Here is a 25,824-nt window from a genome sequence, read left to right on the forward strand (position 1 = left end):
AACTGTTGCAATCTCCTTGAGACCAGAGTTGGAAAAGTATTATTCGATAAAATGGATAAGAGATAAACCTTTGTTCGAAATCGTCGAATAAATATCCAATAAAATCAAAATGTATCTAGATAAAAGTTTATTCCAATAGGATTTTATTTGAATAAGAATTTATTCGTACAGAAATTCATACGGAAAATAATCGATTTGAATGAAAATGGTAGAATATAGTGATTTTTTCACAGTTCATAATTTCACAAGTACTAAAACAAAAAACAATCGACAATTATTCACATTATTATTCAAATGATTTCTTCGTTCGAGTAATTTTGGAATTTGTATATTCAAATAATTTTACAATCTCTATTCGAGTAATTTCACAATCTCCATTCGAAAAATTTATTCGAATATGAGATGGAATAATTTATGACGAATCGTTCAAAATCAAATATTCAAATCAAATATTCCACTAGAATATTCAAATCAAATATTCCACTAAAAAGAATTTATTAAATATTTACTCGAAACAATTTGAATAATGCTCCACCCTATTTCAGACAAAGTTGAAATCGATGGAAGAAAATGCACGATTAAATTGAAACATTGCGTACAATATTATTGGAAGTTGTACGATTGAATAATTTATTTCGTCTATTATTTTTCTTCGCGCACTTGTAAATCATTCTAATACTTATGGTTCGACTGCCGATCTTTATGAAACACGAAGTAATTAAAACATCGGAAGACTTTAACAATGCAGGCATATTATCTTCAAACGAATAGAATTACTAAGACGAATCCAACTCCAGCCTCTTGAAATAATATTTGTTGCACGTCTTTCTCAATCTGTATGTATTTTCAATTGAACAAAGCAATAAAAATACAGCTAGTGTTCTGTGCCGTATCGGACAGTGATTCAAGCTAAAGCAGATCGCTATTGGCACGCCCATTGGGGTTAATTTAGACATTCATACAATTAAACACTCGAGTTTCAAATTGTAATTACTGCTGAAGCTAATAATTCGCGCAAGGCCAATCTCCGAATGCATACGTCTCTACGTGTACATATACGTGCATTCTCTACGTAGTTGCGTAAATATCGAAGTCTAAGTTCCGTCTGTTACGGTTACCATATCTTTGATTGCGATATATTAGTTTCTCTGAGTAGCGGAACTTTACTCATTAGCAACCTGCGAAACTATATAGTTGTGCATCGATGCTTTGATACGCGCGTAAATCGACATGTCACTGAATTCGACGGAACTGTTGATTAGAATGCAGTAATTGCATATCATCTGGTCTTTGTAGCCGAGTCTCGGAGAGCGTTCGAGATTCTATCGAAGAAATGCGAGTTGACATGTTGACTGTCTAACTACCGTTCCGAAAAATACCTCGAAACCAAAGCAATTTAGTTAATTAAAAGAGCACGAATAAAGTTTAGTATCTAGATCTGAACGGAATTCAGTTTACGCATATGTTACATCGCCAAAAATAAATATTCAACGATCGACAACTTATTTTGGAGTGATTTTAGATATTTCAGTTTAATTCTAAACTAAATACGTGTCAGTATAACATAAGTTTTATCATCATAAATTCAGAAATTGAGAAAAAAAGGATGAAATTATTTAGAAGAATTAAAACGTACAAGTTTTTGTATTATATTACATTCTATTTATTTTTCGAATTATTGTATTGCCGTGGACAACGTTTTTAATGGGACTTTTTTCAGGATATACGAATATGATTCTTGTCTAGCATGCACCGTGAATAAAAAGTAGAGTCCATTTTCCTCGTCGGTCGAATCGCGGAGCTCCATACCATTGAATCACCACGGCGCGGTATTTTATAGGCAGTTTGAAATTTTTAATTTAGGATTCTTTATTTGCTTTACGCCACAGGACTTCTCATTCGGTCGATCCATAAAGTTCAATTGACTTTTAAATTTGACGGTAAATATTAGATTTTTTCCCCGCAGTTGTTTTGACAAACAAACTTTTTGGGCGAAGTCAATATTTATTTCCGGTTCTCTTCGACCGGAAACGGTCTCTCGCGAAATCTTTTGCCCATTGCATTCAGAATCTTTGAATTTTTGATCCACTCTGCCCGAATGCACTTATTTCGCAAGATTTTCGGATAACTTGTTTTTGCGATTGCGTACTCTAAGAGACGAAAAATCTAGGTGCATCTACATTTGAGAATGTTTTACAAAATTTCACTAGCTGACGTAAAGAAAATTCAGTTCTATTGAATTTTTAATAGAAATTTAGATTGTAATTAATTTTATACAGGGATGAAATTGATCGTAATAAATTTTGTATGTAAAATTTAATTATAATGAAGTTTCATTTTGAATTTGAATAAATTTTCAATATAAAATTTAACTGTAATGAACTTTTATTATAAATGTAAATTATAATAGACTGTTGACAGAAAATTCAGTTTTATCGAATTTCTAATAGAAAGTTACATCATAATTAACTTCAAATAGAGATGAAATTGATCGTAATAAATTGTGTATGTAAAATTTAACTATAATGAAGTTTTATTTTGAATTTGAATAAATTTTCAATATAAAATTTAACTGTAATGAACTTTCATTATAAATTTAAATTATAATAGACTGTTGACAGAAAATTCAGTTTTATCGAATTTCTAATAGAAAGTTACATCATAATTAATTTTCAATAGGGATGAAATTGATCGTAATAAATTTTGTATGTAAAATTTAATTATAATGAAGTTTTATTTTGAATTTCAATGAATTTTCAATATAAAATTTGATATATATTATAATGAACTTTTATTATAAATTTAAATTAGAGAATAGACTGCTAACAGAAAATTCAGTTTTATCGAACTTCTAATAGAAAGTTACATCATAATTAATTTTAAATAGTGGTGAAATTGATTGAAAGAGAAATTTGTTATGTAAAATTTCATTCAAACGAAGTTTTATCATAAATTTGAATTACGATACATTTTTAATAGAAATTTAAATTTTAATAGTAATATATACATATAAGTAAGGACAAATACGCTCACAGGAGAATATTTTGGAAAAAAAATCGTTTCTTTTGATGTTCCTGAATGCGCGAACTTTTAAGGGTAGTTTTAACAACGTAAAGTTCGTTTGACGTTTCGGGTGGTTTCTCTTTGGTCCGGCGGCACTCGATCGCTTAGTTCGAAAAGAACGATACGTTAATGTGACCTACATAAACATTTAGACCTGCGTAATTATCGCGTCGGTAATCGATGCTCGAAGTTTCCCTTGGACCGACGTCGCGGTCCATTGACATTCGGTAGAGTCGTTAGCTGCCCTCCTTACTCCGTCGCGTAGTTCAAATAGCACCGGTACAAACTTGTCGAAGTTTCAAATTCACCGCGACTCCGGCCGAATACGTAATGAGAACGTGGCCTCTTAGCTTTGGATCATTATGACTAATCGCTCGGAATGTTTTGCCATCGACGCCGGGCAAACATTTCGCGACAGAAAGGACCGAGTTCGATCGACGAAAACATCGAAAGTAATCAACGTTCCCGTCGCAATCCGATAACTTCGAATGCAGAGGGCGGACAGAAAATTCTGTCGCACGCGAAGCTGTTCATTTCATATTTAAAAGCGCAAAATTTAAAATGCCGAAAGGAATTAGTTTACCGAAATCTAGGTTCCCGCGGAAATGTGCGATTTCGATATTGAACAAATTTATAAGACTCTGTTAGCGAGAGTGTTCACCATTTATCGATTTCATATACTGCACCTGAAAATTCATAGTCTAAATATATATTGCGCGTGATTGCTTAGAAATCATTTCCTGCTCCTCGACTCTTCAAATCAATATCCAATCAAGTTTCGTGTAATTTTTTCATACTGTTGAATTTAATTTTTAATCCAATATTTAATCCAATGGCTGTTAAATTTTTTATTTAATATTCGTTGATTCTCACATTTTTCTCTTGTTTCAGTAGACTGTGGATTTTCAATAAGCTGCAAAGATTTTTCTCTGAAATGAATTTCAAAGAATTAATCCACGAAAATACGCGATAGCGTATCTCTCTTTTCTTGCAAATTTTTTGATGTTTCTTGTAACGTTTTCAATCCCTGAAGTTGAAAGATGAAAACAATTGTTGATATGTATGTTTGTTCTCGAACCACGGGAAGTGGACTAACAAAATTATTAATAGATCGCAATACTCTAAACGTGGTTTTCTTGAAAGTATGTTTTCCATAACGGTGACAATGACATCTCAAAATCTAGGTAAATCCAAAATTTTTCTTTTTGACATATTTTTAGGTTTCCAATATTGCAAAATTAATAGGAAAAATCGATAATTAAATTTCAAAATGTCGCCACTTCTTTAATTACCGATTATTTCTTCTGTTTTAGTATCTGCTATAACCAAACTCATACTAATTTAGAATCTTAGACGTTTTTTCATATCAGATAAACAAAAAGTTCACCATGGGGAAATCTTTTGGAAATTCGATTATGTTTCGAAGTGGCCAATGCCGCCAATTTTAACATTTTTGAGCCTAAAATATTTTTAAATGTTTTTGAAACATTCTCTTCCGAAATTGTTCATTTTTGTGCACAATTTGATCGCCAATTAGGGAGAATTTACTGTATTCGTCATCCTGATCCTGTCGACGACGCCGTCCCTGAGGGTTCAACGAAGCATTCCCACCAAAATGATTCAGCTTTAAAATAGTAAATTGGAAACAACATCAAATTAGCCGCGGAAGCGAGACGCGACTAGACAAAAGCAAGAAACGAGTCCCGGTCAAGAAGGAGGGGCAGAATATTAAAAAAGTTCCGCGTCGGAATAAAAAGCAACGCGGAATGACCGGATCAAATTGACTTCGAAAGGAGGGGAAATAAAATATTAGAAACATTGCGCTGCAGAGAAGTTTGGTCGTCCGGGTGACACCGAACGACGACGAAAAAGTTTCGTGACAGCGTTAAGCATTCTTGGCCATCAAAGATCGTTTTCCACTAGACACCGAAGTTTCTTAACAGAGTTTCCTTCCGACTTGGTCACCTCCCCGTGGAACAGGCTCACTTGACACGACGCCGCACCATTTAATCTATGACCTAATCTCAAACGTAAGCAGAGTCCAGGTACTCTCGCCGAGAGAGAATCGATGCGCATGTGTGCCTGCATGTGTCCGTGCGCGTGTGCGAATGTATGTGATACGTGTTGCCACGGAATTGGTGCGAACAGGACGGTAGTTAGGTTGTGTGCCGTCGGGAGAGTGTGTTTGTGTGAGAGAGATATGAGAGAGAGAGAGAGAGAGAGAGAGATAAGAGAGAGAGAGAGAGATAAGAGAGTGAGTGTGAGTGCGAGAGTGAGAGATATGAGAGAGATGGAGAGAGAGAGAGAGAGAGAGAGAGACAGTGACAAATGCGGATAGAGAAAGACTTTGTAGGTGCGAGGGAAGAGACAGTGTGAGAGCGAAACGGATGTTCAGGTATTGGTAGCGGCGTATTAGTGCCACGATTGCCCGCACCAGGTCTGGGCTAAGTGAATGGCTCTACCGAGGGCTTTGCTGATTATGGTGTCGTCATTGATCCAGATCTGAATTGGCTTACTTCTGTCACGGAACGCGCTCCGAGAGTCATTAATATCCACCCTGGAATTGGATAGAAGGAGAGAAATGACCATCGCAGAAGGAATAGCCTCACAAATTTTAGGGTAGTTCGAGCGTCCTGCCACAAGGGAACGGATAATTAGTTCGTTATTAGCTGGCTGACACGTCCTCGTGAACATTATACTTTCGCGGTGATTACTACTGTGCTTCGAACAAACAGTAGATTGCTGAGACACTGCCGCTGTAAACATTTCTCTATGTATATTCAGAGTATTCAGAGATTTGTATACTTCACAGATTTTGATGTCTAGACTTTCGATTTGACACATTTATCGCTAGAAACGACTATATGTGACTTGAAACAATAGAATGCTGAAAAGCACTTGATAATGTCGATATACTATTTGACGTGTTGTACAGATTTTTTTATGTTGTAAAGATTTTCTATAATGGCTAAATCTGGATAAGAGAAAAAATCGATTTAAATTTCGATTCAACAAAAACTAATAACATACGTATTTAGTTGTATTGAAATATTTGATTCTATTGAAAATCTTCATCGTGAGTCTGACAAATTATTATACAAGTGGTCGAAGTGAATTTTGTAATAAAATAAAATATATAATAAATAAAAATCGTCTAAGTTAATTACAAGAAACACGAATTCCTCTTTTAGTAATTGTATTAAGTTGGAAATAACGAAACAATATCCTCGAATTCCTCGAACGGCTTAGCAATCTCGTATCTGACCTATTCAATTTTGTCATAAATGCATAAAACCCGCGCGAGAGAGATCTAGTAATAACAGACGTAAGTTTTTCGTGAACAAAGCACGTACTGAATCGAGCTGGAGAAAATGCCTTCAGGCTACCGCGAAAAGATCAATCGCTGAAATTTGTCGGGCTAATTTGATTACGCCTTTTATAGCGAGCCCGGTGCCCTAATTTCGCATAATTCTCGTAGGCTTCTTTCTCCGATGGTGTTGATTCGAAACGAATAAAGTTTTTACATGCATTCAATCGCATGCAAATGGGAACGAGTTCTATGGCGAAAGAAGGAGCGGGCAAGAAGGATGAAAGGGAAAAAAGCGATTACAATGGTAAATTCATCGAGTCCCGGCATTCTGTTCGTGGGATTGAATTGGTTCTCTGAGGGAAATTGCGCAAGATATACTGGTTCGATAATGTACGTTGACGGACTTCATAATTAGCGGTGAAGTCAATTATATGGAAATGCGACGCCTTTCTTTGTCGGAGGCGTTCGGAAATCTTGCGCGTTCGTTTTTTACGGGAACCCCGCATTCCTGGCCTTCGAAACATACCATCAACCGGCATAGTAATTACAAATTGGACTTACAATTAGGGAAGCATTGAGAACGCGATCGTGAATATTTCCTGCATTCGTTCGAGAAATTCCTGCGCGATTCCTATCGACTAATTTTTATTGCTTCTACTTTCAGCGGTTTTCTGTAATATTAGATTATTACGCGGATAAGTTCGATTGTACCAGAGTTGAGCATTATTCGAATTGCATCAAATTACTATTTATCTGAGACAATTATCCCAATGAATACTTTTTAGTCGAAGATTTTATACCAACAACGATTATCCATTTTTCGTTGTATATTATTCTATCTATTTATTCGAACGATTATTATTCGAATAAAGAATGAATCGTATAAATAATTATTCGAACAAATTATTTGAGTAAATGATTCGTATAAATTATTCGAATAGAAATGGTAAAATTATTCGGATGATAATATGAATAACTGTTGACTCTTTTTGTTTTCACGAAATTTTATAGCAATATATTCGTACAAATACATCGATCTCAAATACTTAGAGAAAATTTCTGGAATAATAATATAATAATAATTTAAAACGTATTACAAATCATTATCTATCTATGATAGATTGGGCTACATTCTAGCATTCCAAACATTTTTAAGAAACAAGTTACAGTACTAGAATGTTGATCAATTCATAATAGATGAATGATTAGAAAATTATATTTAACTCATATTAAAATGATCTCGTATCAAAACTATTCTCTAAATTCTAATGTTATGTATTGGATCGAGTCGGAAATTATTCTCATAAAACGCGCATCGGTACAAATTTGACGCAGTCAAATTTTATGTATTTCAGAAAAAGCATGAGAACATTTTTGCATCGCGTACAACTTATTGAAATGATTAAAACAGGAAAGACATTCACAATAGATTTACGATCCCTGAAATCAACTTAGACAGTCTTCGTTGTGCAGTAAAATCCGCAGTCTATTCATCAGCTTATTCAGACAATCTAATAATTAATTCATACTACAGCTACAAGAAGAGGCGGGGCTCCATTCAATTTCAAAACAGCCAGCAAAAGTTTGAACACGAAAAAGAGAACTGATCGCAAAGACAATCGGAACCGTTTTAAATCATTTCCATCTATCGAGCGGACCGTCGAGAAAGCTTCACATAATAGCTTCAAATAACCGACGCGCCGTGCCAGGCGCTCGAGAACAAAGGTTATGCTAGTTAACGTGAACATCGTGGGAGTACGATGAAGCGTTGTCAAAGATGCTATTCCGATCTGGGGCTGAAGCGGAAGTGACACGTTGCCGCGTAGGAGGGCAGAGCTTACGTCGCGTCGGTAATGGGAAAAGTCACCTTGAAAAGGAGCCACTTCTGCGATGGTCGGCTGGAATCGTCGAAAGGTCGTGCAGCTACGTGCCCCCGGTCTATTGACTCATTAAAGATCTCAAAAGGGATTTACTAACTATCTCCCGGATCAGATTAAAAGCCGCCTCGTTACGCGAGATCAAAGAACTCGATTTTCTGGCGGCCGAGTAAAAATACTCTGTTCGAGTTGCTGCACACACCACTCTCGATTGGTTTCTGCAGGTTATATACGAGCCAGTCCAGGGACCGACAGTCGTCTATACCCTCCGTCCTTCGCAATCCGCTCTCCTCTTTTCTCCGACTCGCTCTTCTCGCCCCACCCGACCCCTATCCATATCTGTCGATTACCAATATCTTACCGAAGATGGCAAGCACCGACGGCACGAACAGGATCTCTAGGTCAGATAAGAGTTAGTACTCACTTGTTGACCCGTTTCAACAATCGCAGTTCATCGGGACATGTGCAACGGAAAGACAGTCGCTGGAAGATCTCGGGCCGCCGACTGGATTTCCATTGAAAAACAACACTCGCGGGAGAAGAGAATCGCGGGCGAAACGTCATCCCATCCCGTTTTCGCCGGAATGATCACGTGATCGCTGTTCAAGGTATTAGATCGATTCATAAATAACGTTTGCATTGATTCTAAATTGAGAAAGCTAATGGTTTAGCTACCTAGCCACGGTATCCCGTTGTTCGATTGAGTTTGGATTGATAACATTATAATTTGTTAACTGTGCATCTAGACCCTCCAGAACTATGCAAAGCATTAGGTCAATTCATAAATAGCAATCTTTATTGCATTGATTCTAAATTGAGAAAGCTAATGGTTTAGCTATCTAGCTACGGTATACCGTTGTTCTCGATTGAGTTTGGATTGATAACATTAATTTGTTAACTGTGCATCTAGACCCTCCAGAACTATGCAAAGCATTAGGTCAATTCATAAATAGCAATCTTTATTGCATTGATTCTAAATTGAGAAAGCTAATGGTTTAGCTATCTAGCTACGGTATACCGTTGTTCTCGATTGAGTTTGGATTGATAACATTAATTTGTTAACTGTGCATCTAGACCCTCTCCAGAACTATGCAAAGCATTAGGTCAATTCATAAATAGCAATCTTTACTGCATTGATTCTAAATTGAGAAAGCTAATGGTTTAGCTACCTAGCCACGGTATCCCGTTGTTCGATTGAGTTTGGATTGATAACATTAATTTGTTAACTGTGCATCTAGACCCTCCAGAACTATTCAAAGCATTAGGTCAATTCATAAATAGCAATCTTTATTGCATTGATTCTAAATTGAGAAAGCTAATGGTTTAGCTACCTAGCCACGGTATCCCGTTATTCGATTGAGTTTAGATTGATAACATTAATTTGTTAACTGTGCATCTAGACCCTCCAGAACTATTCAAAGCATTAGGTCAATTCATAAATAGCAATCTTTATTGCATTGATTCTAAATTGAGAAAGCTAATGGTTTAGCTACCTTTTGCTTTACTATCATATCTCATCGTCTGATCGATGTCGAATTGTTGGCATTAAGCTGTCAGTTGTGGACTCGATTTAAAACTCGGCCAAAACTGTTCAAAGTGTCGTTTCAATACATAAATAGCGTCCTCTATTATTGCATTGATTATAAATTGAGAAAGCTAATGGTTTATCTACCTAGCCACGGTATCCCGTTGTTCGAATGAGTTTGGATTGATAACATTAATTTGTTAACTGTGCATCTAGACCCTCCAGAACTATGCAAAGCATTAGGTCAATTCATAAATAGCAATCTTTACTGCATTGATTCTAAATTGAGAAAGCTAATGGTTTAGCTATCTAGCTACGGTATACCGTTGTTCTCGATTGAGTTTGGATTGATAACATTAATTTGTTAACTGTGCATCTAGACCCTCCAGAACTATTCAAAGCATTAGGTCAATTCATAAATAGCAATCTTTATTGCATTGATTCTAAATTGAGAAAGCTAATGGTTTAGCTACCTTTTGCTTTACTATCATATCTCATCGTCTGATCGATGTCGAATTGTTGGCATTAAGCTGTCAGTTGTGGACTCGATTTAAAACTCGGCCAAAACTGTTCAAAGTGTCGTTTCAATACATAAATAGCGTCCTCTATTATTGCATTGATTATAAATTGAGAAAGCTAATGGTTTATCTACCTAGCCACGGTATCCCGTTGTTCGAATGAGTTTGGATTGATAACATTAATTTGTTAACTGTGCATCTAGACCCTCCAGAACTATGCAAAGCATTAGGTCAATTCATAAATAGCAATCTTTACTGCATTGATTCTAAATTGAGAAAGCTAATGGTTTAGCTATCTAGCTACGGTATACCGTTGTTCTCGATTGAGTTTGGATTGATAACATTAATTTGTTAACTGTGCATCTAGACCCTCCAGAACTATTCAAAGCATTAGGTCAATTCATAAATAGCAATCTTTATTGCATTGATTCTAAATTGAGAAAGCTAATGGTTTAGCTACCTTTTGCTTTACTATCATATCTCATCGTTTGATCGATGTCGAATTGTTGGCATTAAGCTGTCAGTTGTGGACTCGATTTAAAACTCGGCCAAAACTGTTCAAAGTGTCGTTTCAATACATAAATAGCGTCCTCTATTATTGCATTGATTCTAAATTGAGAAAGCTAATGGTTTAGCTACCTTTTGCTTTACTATCATATCTAATCGTTTGATCGATGTCGAATTGTTGGCGTTAAGCTGTCAATTGTGGGCTCGATTTAAAACTCGGCCAAAACTGTTCAAAGTGTCGTTTCAATTCATAAGTAGCGTCCTCTATTATTGCATTGATTCCAAATTTAAAAAGCTGATGGTCTAGATAACTTCTGCTTTACTATTATATCTCGTCGTTTGATCGATTTCGAATTGTTGGCATTAAGCTGATAATTGGTCATCCCGATTTAAAAACTGTCCAAAACTATTCAACGTATTATTTCAATCGATTAGCAACGTTATCTATTCGATTGATTCTAAATTGTGAAAGCTAATGGTTCAGCTGCCATTTGATTTGCTACCGGATTTCGTCGTTTGATTGATGTTAGCATTAAACTGTGAATTGTGCACCACGATTTAAAACTTGTATTCGAGTTCAGTCATCAAGATTTGCAAATATTTTATTGATAATCTTTTTCTTTTTCATTTGGCGATTGCTTCTCTTATTTTTTCTTAACCCTGAAATGTTTGTTTCGATACTGAATAAGCAACATATGTGCTTAATATTGAAAATACGAAAATAACAATATCTTTTGTGGTACCATTTGTTTCTTTGTGATTCAGTTTATTTATCGTTTCGTTATATTTTCTCGAACCTTTTGCAAAATTAGTGTTTTACAGTACATATTGTATGCGCTGTATGTTAGGTGTCGATTGAAATTATTTGTCGAGTTACTACAATCAATACAATATGTAAAATGTGCTTGAAATATAATTATGTATATCGTTTTTTTTCTATTGTATAAAAGAGGGTAATCAATCAGAAGTTCTTGCAGTTTTCGTTGCTTTTCGTAAAACGAAAATGCAACAATAGACCTCAAATTGTTCGGTAACTATTTTATTTATATCTCAATAATTGTAATGGATGATTGTAATTTTATTGCTGATTCGTTACGGAATGCAATACTTCGGAGTACCAGGTGCACAAAGGATTAGCACAAATTTCGAGTACATAAATTCGTACGGTATATTTGAAATGTTATTCCCCTATAGAATCAAGTGGGCGATATAATGACAATAATTAAACTATGATTACCCATTTTTTAAAAAACGTTAACATTTCTCTTGCTATTGCTATTGCAATTTTGCAATTACATTTTATCACCACTGTTTCAGCAATGTGTACATTATTTTGCAATGTTCATTGATAAAATACACATATTTTCATCACGTTCACTTATCTTCTAAACATTCTTTTTGTTTACATGGCTGATAGTTGGTAAAAATGTACTAGAAATATCCTCTAGAAATAGCCATTTAAAAATTGCAATATTCGGAAATCTGAAATGATGTTAATTTTTATGGTAGCAGTGGATAATAAAGTGTGCTGTCTTGTAAATAATGTGTGTTGTCTTTTAATGTTGTCAATATTATTCTGTAATAATTTTATAATACCGACTTCACAAAGAGTTAATCTAACAATCGTTGAGCTGTTCAATGATGTTTAAAACAGCATTCCTATTATAATGTCCAATTAAATTACGTGCCAATAAACATATATCAATTTCGAGGTATGCGTCGGAACAATTTTCTGCAAGCACGACAGCACCTCATTTTCACTCAAATTTTCCTCTAAATATATAGTTATATACATATACGGCACCGGGTCAATTAGGTACGTTTGTTGACGTAACGAAATGAACAATATAAGCAAATCCCGTCATTGATTATACGCCATTCAACAATCAATTAAACGGAAACAACGTAATTATCAATTACGGTCCCTTTCTTGCAGTATTTGAGTTAGGTCCCCTTTGATTGCCAGAAGTGTGAAAAATTTAATAGCGAAAGCATAAACAATAGCAATCGAACAATAGAAACTTCGTTTGTCTTTAATTGGCCAATTTTTTAAACCAACGTACATCGACGGAGGAAAAATAAAATTCTGTTCGATATACTTCAAAAAACTTCGAATTAACTCTGTTTTCAGACGATAAGCCTTCGTATGGGAAAGTTTGATTATACATGTTCGATTATCAGCTTTTCATTCGTTAACGATATTACAAATAGATGTATTTCTTTCACTTAATTTAAAATAAATTATAAAGAAAATAATTGTAAGGTTTTTAATTTGCATTTAAATTTTAAACAAGTGTGGATTCGTGCAATATATTTTTAAATAATTAATTCTAACATATTTTATAAACAATTAAATATTAATTGTAATATACGTTGTAAACCATTAAATATTAATTGCAATATATTTTAAATAAAACTGAACTATCTTGATAGTTACATTATACTTTGCAATAATAGTTTATCATGCATAACAAAAGGTTTTAAATACTGATTTTCAATTTAAAAAATGCTTGTACTTTAACTGTGGAAGTCTATAAATTTCGATGGAATTATAAGACATTTACAACGTTCAAACAATGTTTAAAATTCTCTCATATTTTCTAGATATTTGTCTACTTATTTTGGAAACTAAAGAATTGAAAGAAAATCTAACGAAGTTACGTAATGAAGCCACAAAAGGAAGATAGAGTGGAGATTTCATTTTCTATTGAGAAAGCAGAATATTTCCGGGGAAAATGAAGTGGCATCATCGATCCACGACGTCATCGACCGTTTGATATGGCCCCGAGGGGGACGAAAACATGGAAATCCGCAAAAATCAGGAAGACCGAGTTACCAAGGGAGATTAGAACGTCGAAAATAAATAAAAAACAAAATGAAATTTCTTTCAGCTGTTTCTGAAAATATCATAAAAATACTAGCTATTTAATTGGTTAACAATTATTGTCGGATCCGTTACTATGGAATAATTCCTTTTTTTATTTTACGAAAAAGTTAAAAATTTGATACCGTTAAAAAGTTTCAAAATTTCATACTATATAAAAGTTCAAAATTTGGTATTGTAAAAACGAAGTTATCGCAATAAACAAAACAGCTTATTAAAATGATTAAAAGAGGACAGACATACGTTTCATATAATGAAGTTAAACAATCTTTAATTTCCAAGAACCGAAACCGACATCGTAATCGTTTTCAACCCCTGGTTTGAAATAATGCGGACGAGGTTTCGATGCCCGATGGAACGTAGTAACATCATTGGAATTTTTCGGTCAGAACTGTTTGTAATTATGCATTCAATTTAGCCACCAGATTCCCGTGATTTCGTAGAGCCGCGGTGGGAATGTTTCCAAACAGTTTCTGTTTCCCTTGGTTCCGACAGGTTCCCTTTGAATTTAATTCACCGGCCCTCCCGCAGGGCGCCAGGCATAAACTTGCCTGGGATTTACCGATATGCTACTCCTGAAACCGACCGAATAGTTTCGATCGAAAGTTCACGGCATCGGTGCCATTAAACGGCCGCTAATCTTGCCAATATTATTCCCAAAGCGAAATTCAAATGCTTAGGAAGCACAGCCACCGCGGATACACAATACGCCGGTGTAATCGTAATTTCCGAAGCGCATTTCGGCGTTCTATTGCGTGCAGATTCGACGGGAAAAGCAAGACCTCGGAACGTCATTCGCGGCTCTAGAGGCGCGTTTCCGAACAAAGGATTGGCCCGCTGGTGAAGACGAAGTGTTAGCCATTCGACGTAATTTATATTTATTATTCATTTCTAGTAACGTTAGTAACATTAACAGCGTTGTTAGTTAAATTTAATTAGCTTGTTGACTAAGTAATTCGGTTATTGTGTAGAAGAATTTATTTAGTAATTAATAACAGTACTTTTCATATTATTCTTTAATATATTTATTTATGCTCTTTGTTTTTCTTCGCAATTTTTTATATGACAGTTTCAATACTTACTTGTATGCAAATACGTATTTAATAATGTTCTTTTGTTAATAATTAAGCTACGGATATTTCGTTATTTAATAATATTAATACATTAACAATAGTATACTGACATTTTAAAATTCTTTTTATCTGGTTACTATCTTAAATTACAATTACTCAATTTTAAATAAAATAAATGCGCATAAAATCCGCAATCTATTAATAAGATTTTAAAAAATCGAAATTGAATTATTTCCTTTTATTTTATTTATGTCATAAGTCTGTTCTTACTGTATTAAACATTGTCAATCGTTTAGTATGGTACGAAAATAAGAGTCTTGGACTTTTGCATCTGATTTGTCCTTTCTTTATTAACGGCTATTATTATTTAGAATCGTCTAAATTTTTCCAACAGAATTATTAAAAAAATTATTAACGCATTTGATTTTCTGTGTACATGATTCATAAAATCTCTAAAAAGAAACACAGTTAAATGGGTAAGTTATAAATCATATATTCAAGCAATAAATATATTCAAGTTATCAAATATTAACATCGCTTTTACACACTTTTTGATTACTTTCCTTGTTTTACTTTAGTTTTACATAATTCTGATATTCAATTATTATTAACGTTTACATCATTACATCTCTGCACGTGAGAATTTTTTATATGACGAAGATACCGCGTTTATTGTTGCTGTTAAATATAAGTTATCCAAACGCAAAATAAAATAATATTCGCCGGTCTATTTCGCTAATTGGCTTTTAATTTCCTACCAACGATTCGAAACTGTGTGGAATCCTGATTCAGGAGACGCGTTCAAAGGGGATAGTGCGTAGTGTCACGGGCTGGTTATAAAGTTTATAGAAACCACGAAACAATAATGCTAAATTAACTCGGCGTAATTAAACGAAGAGATTGCGTCCCGGCGAGTTAAATTACAATTAGAGATGAGTGAAAAAGGCAGAGGGGCTGGAATGTTATATTGCGCTCACCTGTGCACCGACAAGACCGGCACGTAATCTAGGAATGTCTGTGTGACTCCAGGTTGATCTGGCCCAAGGATCAACCCTGCCGAGGTCGCTGCTCAGATTAACCTCGCCGAGCTGATTGTGTACGAACTTTCTGACGTTCCAGGGCAAATCGTTGTGCCTGAAACAAAAGTGCACGGAACGGTTGGAAATTATTCGGTTGTGAATGCAGTTCAAAACTCCATTACGTCACGCGGAAACTGAAATTTATAATCGAAGTCTCGTTAAAAATTATAAACATTCCATGGTAAGAAATTTTTGTGACAGCAATTCCAGCGGAAATCGATAAGTTCGAATTTATAACACAATATTTTATTCCGAAGCATTTTTAACTTGTTTAATTTAATTATTATGAAATAAGTTTTTAAATAAGAAGTATTTAATATTTATTACAATTAAGATGACTGGATTTTGATTTTTTCGTTCACTGTTATTAATATTATAATATATAATATTATATATATTATTATATTAATATATATTAATATATTGTATATATATATGTCCCAAAATTATGTTATTTTTGGGGAATGAGGGATTCCTGAGGCTATTTGAAGTAACTTTTTCCTCAGCGAAAATGCAATCCGCGGCTTTGTTTACGAGTTATTATGGAAAAACACTGACCAATGAGAGGCGAGCTCGGTCGCCTTGCGTCAGCCGAGCCAACGAACGGCCGAAGCTCGGTTTCGCTTATTTTACCGGTCCACCTTGCGTCAGTCGAGTTCGCCTCTCATTGGCCCATGTTTTTCGTTAATAACTCGTAAACAAAGCCACGGATTGCATTTTCGCTAAGGAAAAAGTTACATCAAATGACCTCAGGAATCCCTTATTTCCCAGAAATAACATAATTTTGAGACACCCTGTTGAAATGAATGGTAATAAATAAATAAAAATAAAAGTGATTCGATGAGAAATTTTTAGACATACTTTTTCATCCAAACGTATATTATAATAGAATTCGTACGAAGTTTAAATCAATCCAATCTCGTCATTGTTATAAATCAACATATATTAGGCGCGTTTAGCGCAAAATGTGTTCTTCGGTGCAACTATTATAATAATTCCGCCTGATCCTCCTCCACTCGTCCACTAGAGAATCATCGCGAACAAAATGCTCCACGACACATGAAATCAGGAAAAATGGACGTTCCTCGCTTTCTTCTTTTCCAATCGCGTCTTCAATAATTCAATGGATCTTACCCATCGATCAGAGGCACTTCAGTGAGAATCCTCCTGATCACGTCCAGCCTTTGCTGGTGTGTAACAGGCGCGGATTGTAGAAGTAACGGTAGACAAAGTCCTCCGAGAAGCAGAGCCGCAACTAGCAACAGGATTGGCGCTAAGACACGGCATCTTCTACGAGGACTTTCTTCCCTGCAATCTTTGCTGCTTCCGCTGCTAGGGGAGTCTTCGCAGGGCGGTGGCAGTCGCACTGTGCCGTTGCACGGTGCCACGTCTGGCAGTTCTGTTAGGCACGTCGTCTGCAACAAAAATAGCGAGTTGCTATTGTTAATACTGGATTAATTGTTATTTTTAATTTGTTAATACTATAACATATATATTATATATATGTATTATATATTATATTGTTATATATATGTATTATATATTATATTGTTATATATATGTATTATATGTTATATTGTTATATATATTATATATTATATTGTTATTATATAACAATATAATAACTATTGTTAATACTACTACTTTCACGCTTAACAGCTTACGCTACGATTTCTTTCGCAGGCGCAGTGGCGGTCATAGATTCAAGACGATGAATTTTAATTTCAGCTATGCTCGTCCCATTTTCTTAACTTGGCACTACACGCGTGAACTTCTGAAACGAAAGTACCCACGTGGGATGCTTGCGGACTCGCAGTAAGAACAGACATTTATTGATAATAATGTATGAATATCTATATTTTTGTTGTCTCTTTATTAAAATTGGTATAACGTAACAGTATAATATAATATAAATACGAGAAGGAGACGAGGCTTCCTAATGGTGGGGTTCTATATTTTGATAATAGAAGAGAGAGAGAGAGAGAGAGAGAGAGAGAGAGAATTTTTGGTTTCGATTTAGAAGGCATGATTAACATTCGTATTTAGTATATTATGTATTATGTATATTATGTATGAGGTAAATTGTTTAGGGACGATTTTCAATTGTCGATGGCTTTCTACACGATCAGTATTGTACGATGCTGGCAAGCATGATTTTTGATATCTTCCATAGCTCTCTTTAAAGTCAAAAATATAACTCTGTATGTTTAATATTTGCACGTTAATTTTTCACAGAGCTGAATGAAACATGCGAAAATGTTAATTTATATTGCCAGAAACTAGATAGTCAAGTTAAAGTATTCGTGCAATAAATTTTGAAGCATTTATCGGGGCCACAACGTGCAGACATCATCCACCAAGGATTAAGTTGATCTTCAAAATGGATGTCGAGGATGCAATAGCTCAATTAATGTATTTAACTCGTTACGACTTAATGACGATTTTTCGAAGCAAAATTTTGCACAACGGAACAGTTGTTCATTTCGAACAGTTCGGATAATAGAGGCACGTCCTCGCATCGATATGATTTCAAGTTTGGATATGAAAGAGATGCGATCGGATAATAGAGGCCCGGTCGTGATTGCGGATAACCGATGCTGACCATGACTCGATCCAAATAAAACAGATTCTACCGTATTTAATTTCATTTGTAAATTCGATGTACTACTGCAAAATGGTTAGATGGCTATCGCATCAACCAGTTCACAATGGCAGAATGGGAATGCTACAAAATTGAATTAACAGTTCTGCGGCTTATAGTACTTTTTCAAATATTCAGATAAATGGTGTTCGAAATTGTTCCCATTGCCAGCTGGTGTCTCGTCGAATTTTGTCTGTGAAATCCATACCGGCGACTACAGATTCGCTTTATGCGGTGACGCAACTTTGTAAATCGATAACATGCACGCAAACGAAATGCTCGCAGTGGGCCTTTTGATATCCGATAATCTAGGCAAGCACACACACTTCGTCGACAGTTCTTTATTCAGTTTCTCTATATGTATATTATTCTTCGTTTGGAAGAACATATGAATGGCGCGGGAAGATAATATTGTGAATGATGGTTTTGTGTAAGCAGTCATTTTGAAACAATAAGTTAATCTTTATCTTGGATCGATAAGTCGATATTTAAGATCTTTATTAATTTATTATCTTTATTAATATGCATTACCTAAATAATTCGCAGCATTTTGAATAGAATAAGACCGATGAAGGGTTAAATGCAACAATTATATATGTATAAAAGAAGAAGGTACTAAGATGCGAAATGAAGATATGCTTAGACTATTATACTTCGTGATAATACATTTGAGAATGACAATAAATATAGCCTCGGTATCTGTTAAAGTACTTATATTACCACAAACTCTTTCATTAACGCGTAGAAAAGTTGTTCGCAACAAAACGAATTTATAACCATTTAATAAAGTCGTGAATGGTCACAGAAAATGCGTTCAGTGTTACCATTGTTTTGCTTGCAAGAAATTCTAGTTTCTTTAACAGTCCTTTCTGTTTCTTCCTGAATTGCTCGAGTTTCAAGCATCTTCAACAAGATAATGTGTTCTCCCGCTTGTACTATCAAGTCTTCTATCCACGGCGGCAATTAGATTGTGAATTGCGTGCTTTTTTCGTGCACACGAAAGAGTAAAGACACAAAAGAGTAAAAATGTCGGATGAGTCTGAAATAATCGTTACATTATCTTGAACAATTGAAATTGTTAGTACGAGAAGTGTTAGTACGTTAATACGTTTTTCAATAACTTCTACCGCTTATGCTCGCTACAGAACATTTTTAGTTTGCATAACGACCCGCAGTCCAGCGGTAATAGTTTCCTTGTTACACGAATTAATTAGCTGACAGAATGTCAATTGCCGACATCGACGGGTTTTCAGATTTTACGATTTCCCAAAATATTTCTTTCCAAACACCTCTAAATTCCAAATTAAAGTTGTTCCAACGATGCACGAATAAAATATCGAATTTTTATGATATATCGGGTTGTTCGCAAAGTAATATAACATGCAATATAAACAGTATAATAAGCAATATAAAAGGAAAGACGATTTTTTAACGTTTGGAGTAAATACTATTGAACGACGTGTCTTTCTATAATTTCCGGACACATTTCGGTATCTTGTTTTCATTTTGACAAAATACTGAATCCGGTGCTCTTTTAACACCCGCACGAAACGAAATTCCTTTGTAAAACGAAATTACGTTCCGGACAATGGAACAGAATGATCAGCATGTACCGATGCTCTGTCATTCAAATTCATTTCACAATTAAAATAAAGAGCAAACAATGCGACGAATCTTTTGAGCGCAGTATACTAATAAATACGGCAAACAATGCTGACGATCTCTTATTTATAACAACGTTAACGAAAGCATAATTAAAATTATACCGGGATCATTCTGAATATCCCGCGATACCGTCGCTATGGTATATACCATGTATGTATACATATATAACAAGTATAACGGGCCGTGCCGCTTTTGTTTCAATAAAATTAATTTAAATCGAATCAATGTTCCTTAATGCTGCTTAATGGTTTCAAAATTCTGTTTGTATTCCGCCATTATTCCGGCGGGCAGTCGTTCCGGTTAAAACAAACCCCCCGGCCGCGGAAAACATTCGAGATTAAAATACCGCTGGCGCAAGCACTGCTGTTCCCTTCTCGCGAAGTCAAACAGAGGAGTGCGAATACCCGATACGGGTAAGTGGATTGGGAGAGAGTTCGAAAGCCAGGCCGGTAACGAGTATTTAACTATCCGTTAAAAAGTGGATTACAGAGGGATGCAGAGCGAAGCGTGGCCTCGTACGAGCAGCACCGGTGGCAGTAGCAGTAGCAGCAGCGATAGCAAGCAGCGAGCAGCAGCAGCAGCAGCAGCAGCAGCAGCAGCAGTAGCAGCTGTTTCACGCCCGCTGAAAAAATATGGCAACCGGCGTAACACTGCCGCACTCTGCCAACGGGATATCTTCCAGGGCGCTCTGCTGAGACGCATTGCAGACACCGTGGAACTTTTCCTCGCACTTATCCGAACTCGCATAAAGTGGAGCAAAACTCGGAGCGGATTTTCCACGCATGTCTTCGACACCCCTCCACGCCGTCCGCCAACACTCTTAGCCCCGTGGAAACTTTTATCGGGCCGACATGTACAGGAGAGAGTTCCACCCTCTAGAACAAGCGACGCGCGATCCCGTGCTGCTTTTATATTTACGACGCGACGCGTAAACGCGGCTGCTTTCGGGGCGTCCGCCGCCAACCCCTCGCGGACGTCAACTTCTCAAGTTCGGTCATCGAATGGCACGGTGGTCCAGGGAGAGTTCGCTTTTTGCGGCTTCAATTATTTCAGCGTTTCTTTCTCTCAAGGTTTATGGTCGCGTAGTATAGTGGGTCAGCGAATTTGTCTCGGCGCCAGCTATAATGTTATGAAGTCGCAGATGTACAGAGTGTCCGGAAAGCTTGGGCTCAGTTGGAACCTGAACCATGTGTTACCGAGGTCGAATAGGGGAAAAATTGTTCGTATTTTTGGAAATAGGAACGGAAATGCTTTATTGAAACGATATAAGCGTTCAAAGATTTATGTAAGCGTTGGTTTAGAAAAATAAAAAATGGAAGATCAATTTTGGGAATGCACTCGAAATGCATTTACTCGATGGCATATCTGAAGGAGTTCTCGACAATCGCTAATTCGACGAATGGAAGCCTGCATTCTTGCAGGAGGAGCAATTTTTGAACATTTCTTACGACTAGACCGAGAATTTTTATGGAAAATAAAATGAGCCCTTACTAATCACGAGATACTGGAGTTACATAGATTTTATTTCGTTTCATAACTATTTTAATAACTCGAACCTAGTACAACAGTATTTTTAAATTTTTTAAATATTTTCATATCAATATTCTTTAAATATTTTCATATCAATATTCTTTAAATATTTTCATATCAATATTCTTTAAATATTTTCATATCGATATTCTTAAATCTTTTAAATTCTTTTTTATTTTTAAATCATTGTTTCGTGTTTGATCAATTCATTTTTGTTGATATTCAAATTTATAAGTATTGTCAAGTAATTATAATTTCTTGTAATCATTTTTATTAATATATTTGAAAAATTAACTTTTGGCCACAAATTGCCATTTCCTGGACCATCGTGCATGGATCGATTTTGTTAAAAACTTAAATTAAAATGAAGAAAAGCATTATTTTATAAGTGGAAAATTGTTATGTAGTATAATATATTATTATCTAATACGTATAATTGGTAGGTTTTATGTTTACTAATAACTGAAAAAATTGATATAATTGAAAATTATTTAAATCGGATAAGAAGAAGTAAATAAAGTGACCGCATCGCAAACTTCGGCGTTGCAGCCAGCAGTGCGCCTGCGCGATACCGGAGACCCCTTGAGAATCATTATAATCCACGACTGCTTTATTTTACATCTTAATCTTCTCATTTGATTACAGAGACCTGCACTTGCAGCACAGTTTCTAGATTGCGTAACAATGTACAGGGTGTTTGTGAAATAGCGGTCTAACTGGAATGGTGTCGATTTTACACGATGAAATCATAAATATAATGACATCTTTTTCCGTGCACGCCATAAACTTCTTAATACGTTTAAAATAATTACTTTTCTATGGTGGAATGCAATTATAGATTGACCAATTTATTAATTTCCCGCTTTCTTTGCATTTCTTATTTTACATTTTGTGAACGCATAGAAAGGCATAACATAATTTCTGTTCAGTACTAATCTTCGTATATTACAAACAGAAATTGTTATTTCGCACGTTCTAGTACTGAGTAAATAATCAATTCCTGGTTAAGGAAATTCAATTACGGGTTTCTTTTGTATCAAAATAAATGCATTCCTCATGTAATATTTTAATTATAGTCAGTTTCATGTTACAGTTTCATAAGGTGACATTCTAATTAACGCATGACTGTATCGTTGTCGCAATAAGTGCATCAATTACATTATTAATTAATTTATTTAACCGAGAATCTTATGCATTTATAAGAAAAATGAGTTGGTGAAACATCAGACAATGAAAGTACTAAAAAAGAAGTTATTCTACTCATTGTACAGTAAACGAGTCCCTTTAACACGTAAAAAAAAGTTCGAGCCGTATAGTCTACTTTTAAAAAAGTCATTGTGTTTAAAGAGGCGTTCGTGTATTTTTTTCCAGCGATAGTAGTCCCACAATTCGCATGCTTTTGATGGAACGTAAAATTCCAAAATTCTCTCTCTGCTGAACACTCGAATTCCCTTCGTTACTCAGTCACCCGGAATTCATCTCGAGTGCGGTTCCACCACGATTTCAGAAACACCCTGTACAGCCGGCGTGCGGGAAGATTAACGAGTCATCGAGTTATACGCACAAATTGTCGGGCCTTTCACCGCATAGGTAATTTCGTCGGTAACTCTTGCAGTTTAGGGTTGCATTGTAAGCTGGAGAAGGCAAGGAAATCCCAGTTTCATTCGAGCCGAGCTCTCCCTCGAACCCCCGTGCCCCACCCCTCGGACCAGCGGTTCTCGGGCTTCTTCTGCATACGTACGTACCACTAGAAACTTCGCATCCCTGTGCATCCGCATTATTGTGCGCCATAAATACAGGAAACTCGCCACTGCTGTATACACGGCCGAAGAGACACAGAGCTGTACGTCAGCCAGATAAAAGTTTCGTCGATGTTCGAAGTGCCAGGTTCTTTCAACTTCGTCGCCTGCATACACCCGGCCTCGCCGGAAATCATGATGCAGCGGCGACGGGAACGATTCTTCATACAGAGTTACGGCGTTTTTAATGTAACGTATCCACACTATTCTATTAGGTCGTCTGGAAAGTTGCTGCCGTTCCCCGCGCAATGTCTTTATTATTATTTTTCCGAAGAAACGAAATCACCATCGACTTGGCTGGCTTGCAGACAGACCTGGGCGCATTTGATACGACGTTATGCGAAATATCATTTCAAATAACATGTTATTTTATTTCATGGTTACTTTCATGACTGTGGCCTCTTCTTAAGTAACATTATTTCAATTCATTGATATTTCGAATAACATATGAACATATATTATTATATTATTACAAATAATACGTTGTTTTATTTTATAATTATTTGAAGGAACGTTATTTTAAATAACATGTTGTTTTATTTTATAATTACTTGAAGGAACATTATTTTAAATAACATGTTGTTTTATTTTATAATTACTTGAAGTAACGTTATTTTAAATAACATGTTATTTTATTTTATAATTACTTGAAGTAACGTTATCTTAAATAACATGTTGTTTTATTTTATAATTACTTGAAGTAACGTTATTTTAAATAACATGTTATTTTATTTTATAATTACTTGAAGTAACGTTATCTTAAATAACATGTTGTTTTATTTTATAATTACTTGAAGTAACGTTATTTTAAATAACATGTTATTTTATTTTATAATTACTTGAAGTAACGTTATCTTAAATAACATGTTGTTTCACTTTATAATTACCTGAAGTTACACTATTTCAAATAACATGTTATTTTATAATTATTTAAAATAATTATTAAAAATAATCCATGAAATCCATACTGGTATAAAAAACCATATAACTTCCATAAAAATAAAGTTTTCCAGCTGAACTTTTAAAGATGGACAAAAATTGCATTTTGTTTCTTTGATCTTAATGATTATATCGATAGTTTTATAATAAGTATCAGAAAATTGTGTGACGTTTTACAAACGTATACGTATAATCAATGCTGCAACGTGGCTCCGTTGGTGGCTCACGGATCGCGAGTGAACAGTCACGCGAATTTAACGCGCCACTCGACGTGTTAATAAATTCATTTATTCGGGCGCCTACTACAATAAAAGCCAAGCGAAATCTCAATAAATGTCCGTTCGTCATTTATATAAAAGAATAGAATAAAGGCGGTCTGACTGCCAGGAATTTTACCATTAGAATATCCGACGGCTTATGCATCGCGATTTACATCTTCTTTTGTTTTCAAAGGTAATCTACGCATAATTATAGCGTTCTGCACACGAGAAACCTTGATCGATGAATTCACGAAATTCAAACAATGTTCGCCCTTTGACATCAATAATCTCATCGCCATTCTCGACAATTAAATTTTCAGCACGCGTACACATAAGTTACCGAATTCTAAAGAACGCATTATTTAAATCTTCGTTATAGGCTCCGATCAAAAAAGTCGAAAGAACATCATTTTTCAAATTCTTTTATCATGCCAACCAGTTGCAATGTTTCAAAACGAATTTTTAGCCATTGTCTATCAAACTAATCCCTCTAACATCCCAACAAAATTGACATCGCTTGGTCTAATCACAAGAAAGTAATTCCGTTTTCAAAGCTGAACAAATACTTAGTGCAACGACTGTTTCGCATAGGAAGTGTGACAGTGGATAGTTAAACAACTGTACATAGAATCATGGTTGCCCTGAATGTATAGAACATATTAATGAAATACGGTGTTCGTTGTCTCAGAAACACTATCGTCGACATGCGAGCACGATGCCAGGCACCATAAGCACATACCATAAGCACAAACGGCGTGTTCAACTTTCTGTAACTGTTTCATTATTTCCCGACCCTTTCATTTATCTAATCACGGCATCGGCGAAGCAATGAAACTATTCAGAGATCATCGGAGGAATTTAATCTTGTTACGATAACTCATCGTCCCGTCGTTCATCGTTTCGTCTCCGGGCGCGTTAAAATAATCTTGGGTTCTGTTCCAGACTGATCCCACGGCATCCGGGCGCGCATGATACTCAAATGAAGCCATCAGCTCGGCGATAATGTGCTCATTTCGAAATCTTTCGTGAGCGAAACCGCGAACTCTCGTTCCCCGAACTTTCGAAGTTTTGAATGTGCCGTGGCTGTCTTCGTCCGTCCCTTCGAGGTTTCCTGATCCTCCGGATAGCTTCGCGCCGATACTCCGTCCGCCCCC

General features: G+C 35.5%; 1 protein-coding gene and 1 long non-coding RNA gene across 3 annotated transcripts in view; one reads left to right on the forward strand and one right to left on the reverse strand.

Annotated features, from left to right (window-relative positions):
* LOC143260305 (uncharacterized) overlaps positions 1-25,824 on the forward strand; it is a 237,903-nt gene that overhangs the window by 132,296 nt on the left and 79,783 nt on the right. The window lies entirely within an intron of this gene.
* Positions 1-25,824, reverse strand: part of LOC117219137 (dipeptidase 1) — a 287,674-nt gene that overhangs the window by 106,808 nt on the left and 155,042 nt on the right. The window contains exons 4-5 of the mRNA XM_033468054.2: positions 16,971-17,251; positions 15,735-15,891 (exon numbers count right to left, since the gene is read on the reverse strand). Coding sequence (XP_033323945.1) covers positions 15,735-15,891; positions 16,971-17,251 — 438 coding nt within the window. The remainder of the gene's footprint in view (positions 1-15,734; positions 15,892-16,970; positions 17,252-25,824) is intronic.

The sequence above is a fragment of the Megalopta genalis genome, chromosome 11, assembly GCF_051020955.1.
Source record: "Megalopta genalis isolate 19385.01 chromosome 11, iyMegGena1_principal, whole genome shotgun sequence".
Classification (NCBI taxonomy): Eukaryota; Metazoa; Arthropoda; class Insecta; order Hymenoptera; family Halictidae; genus Megalopta; species Megalopta genalis.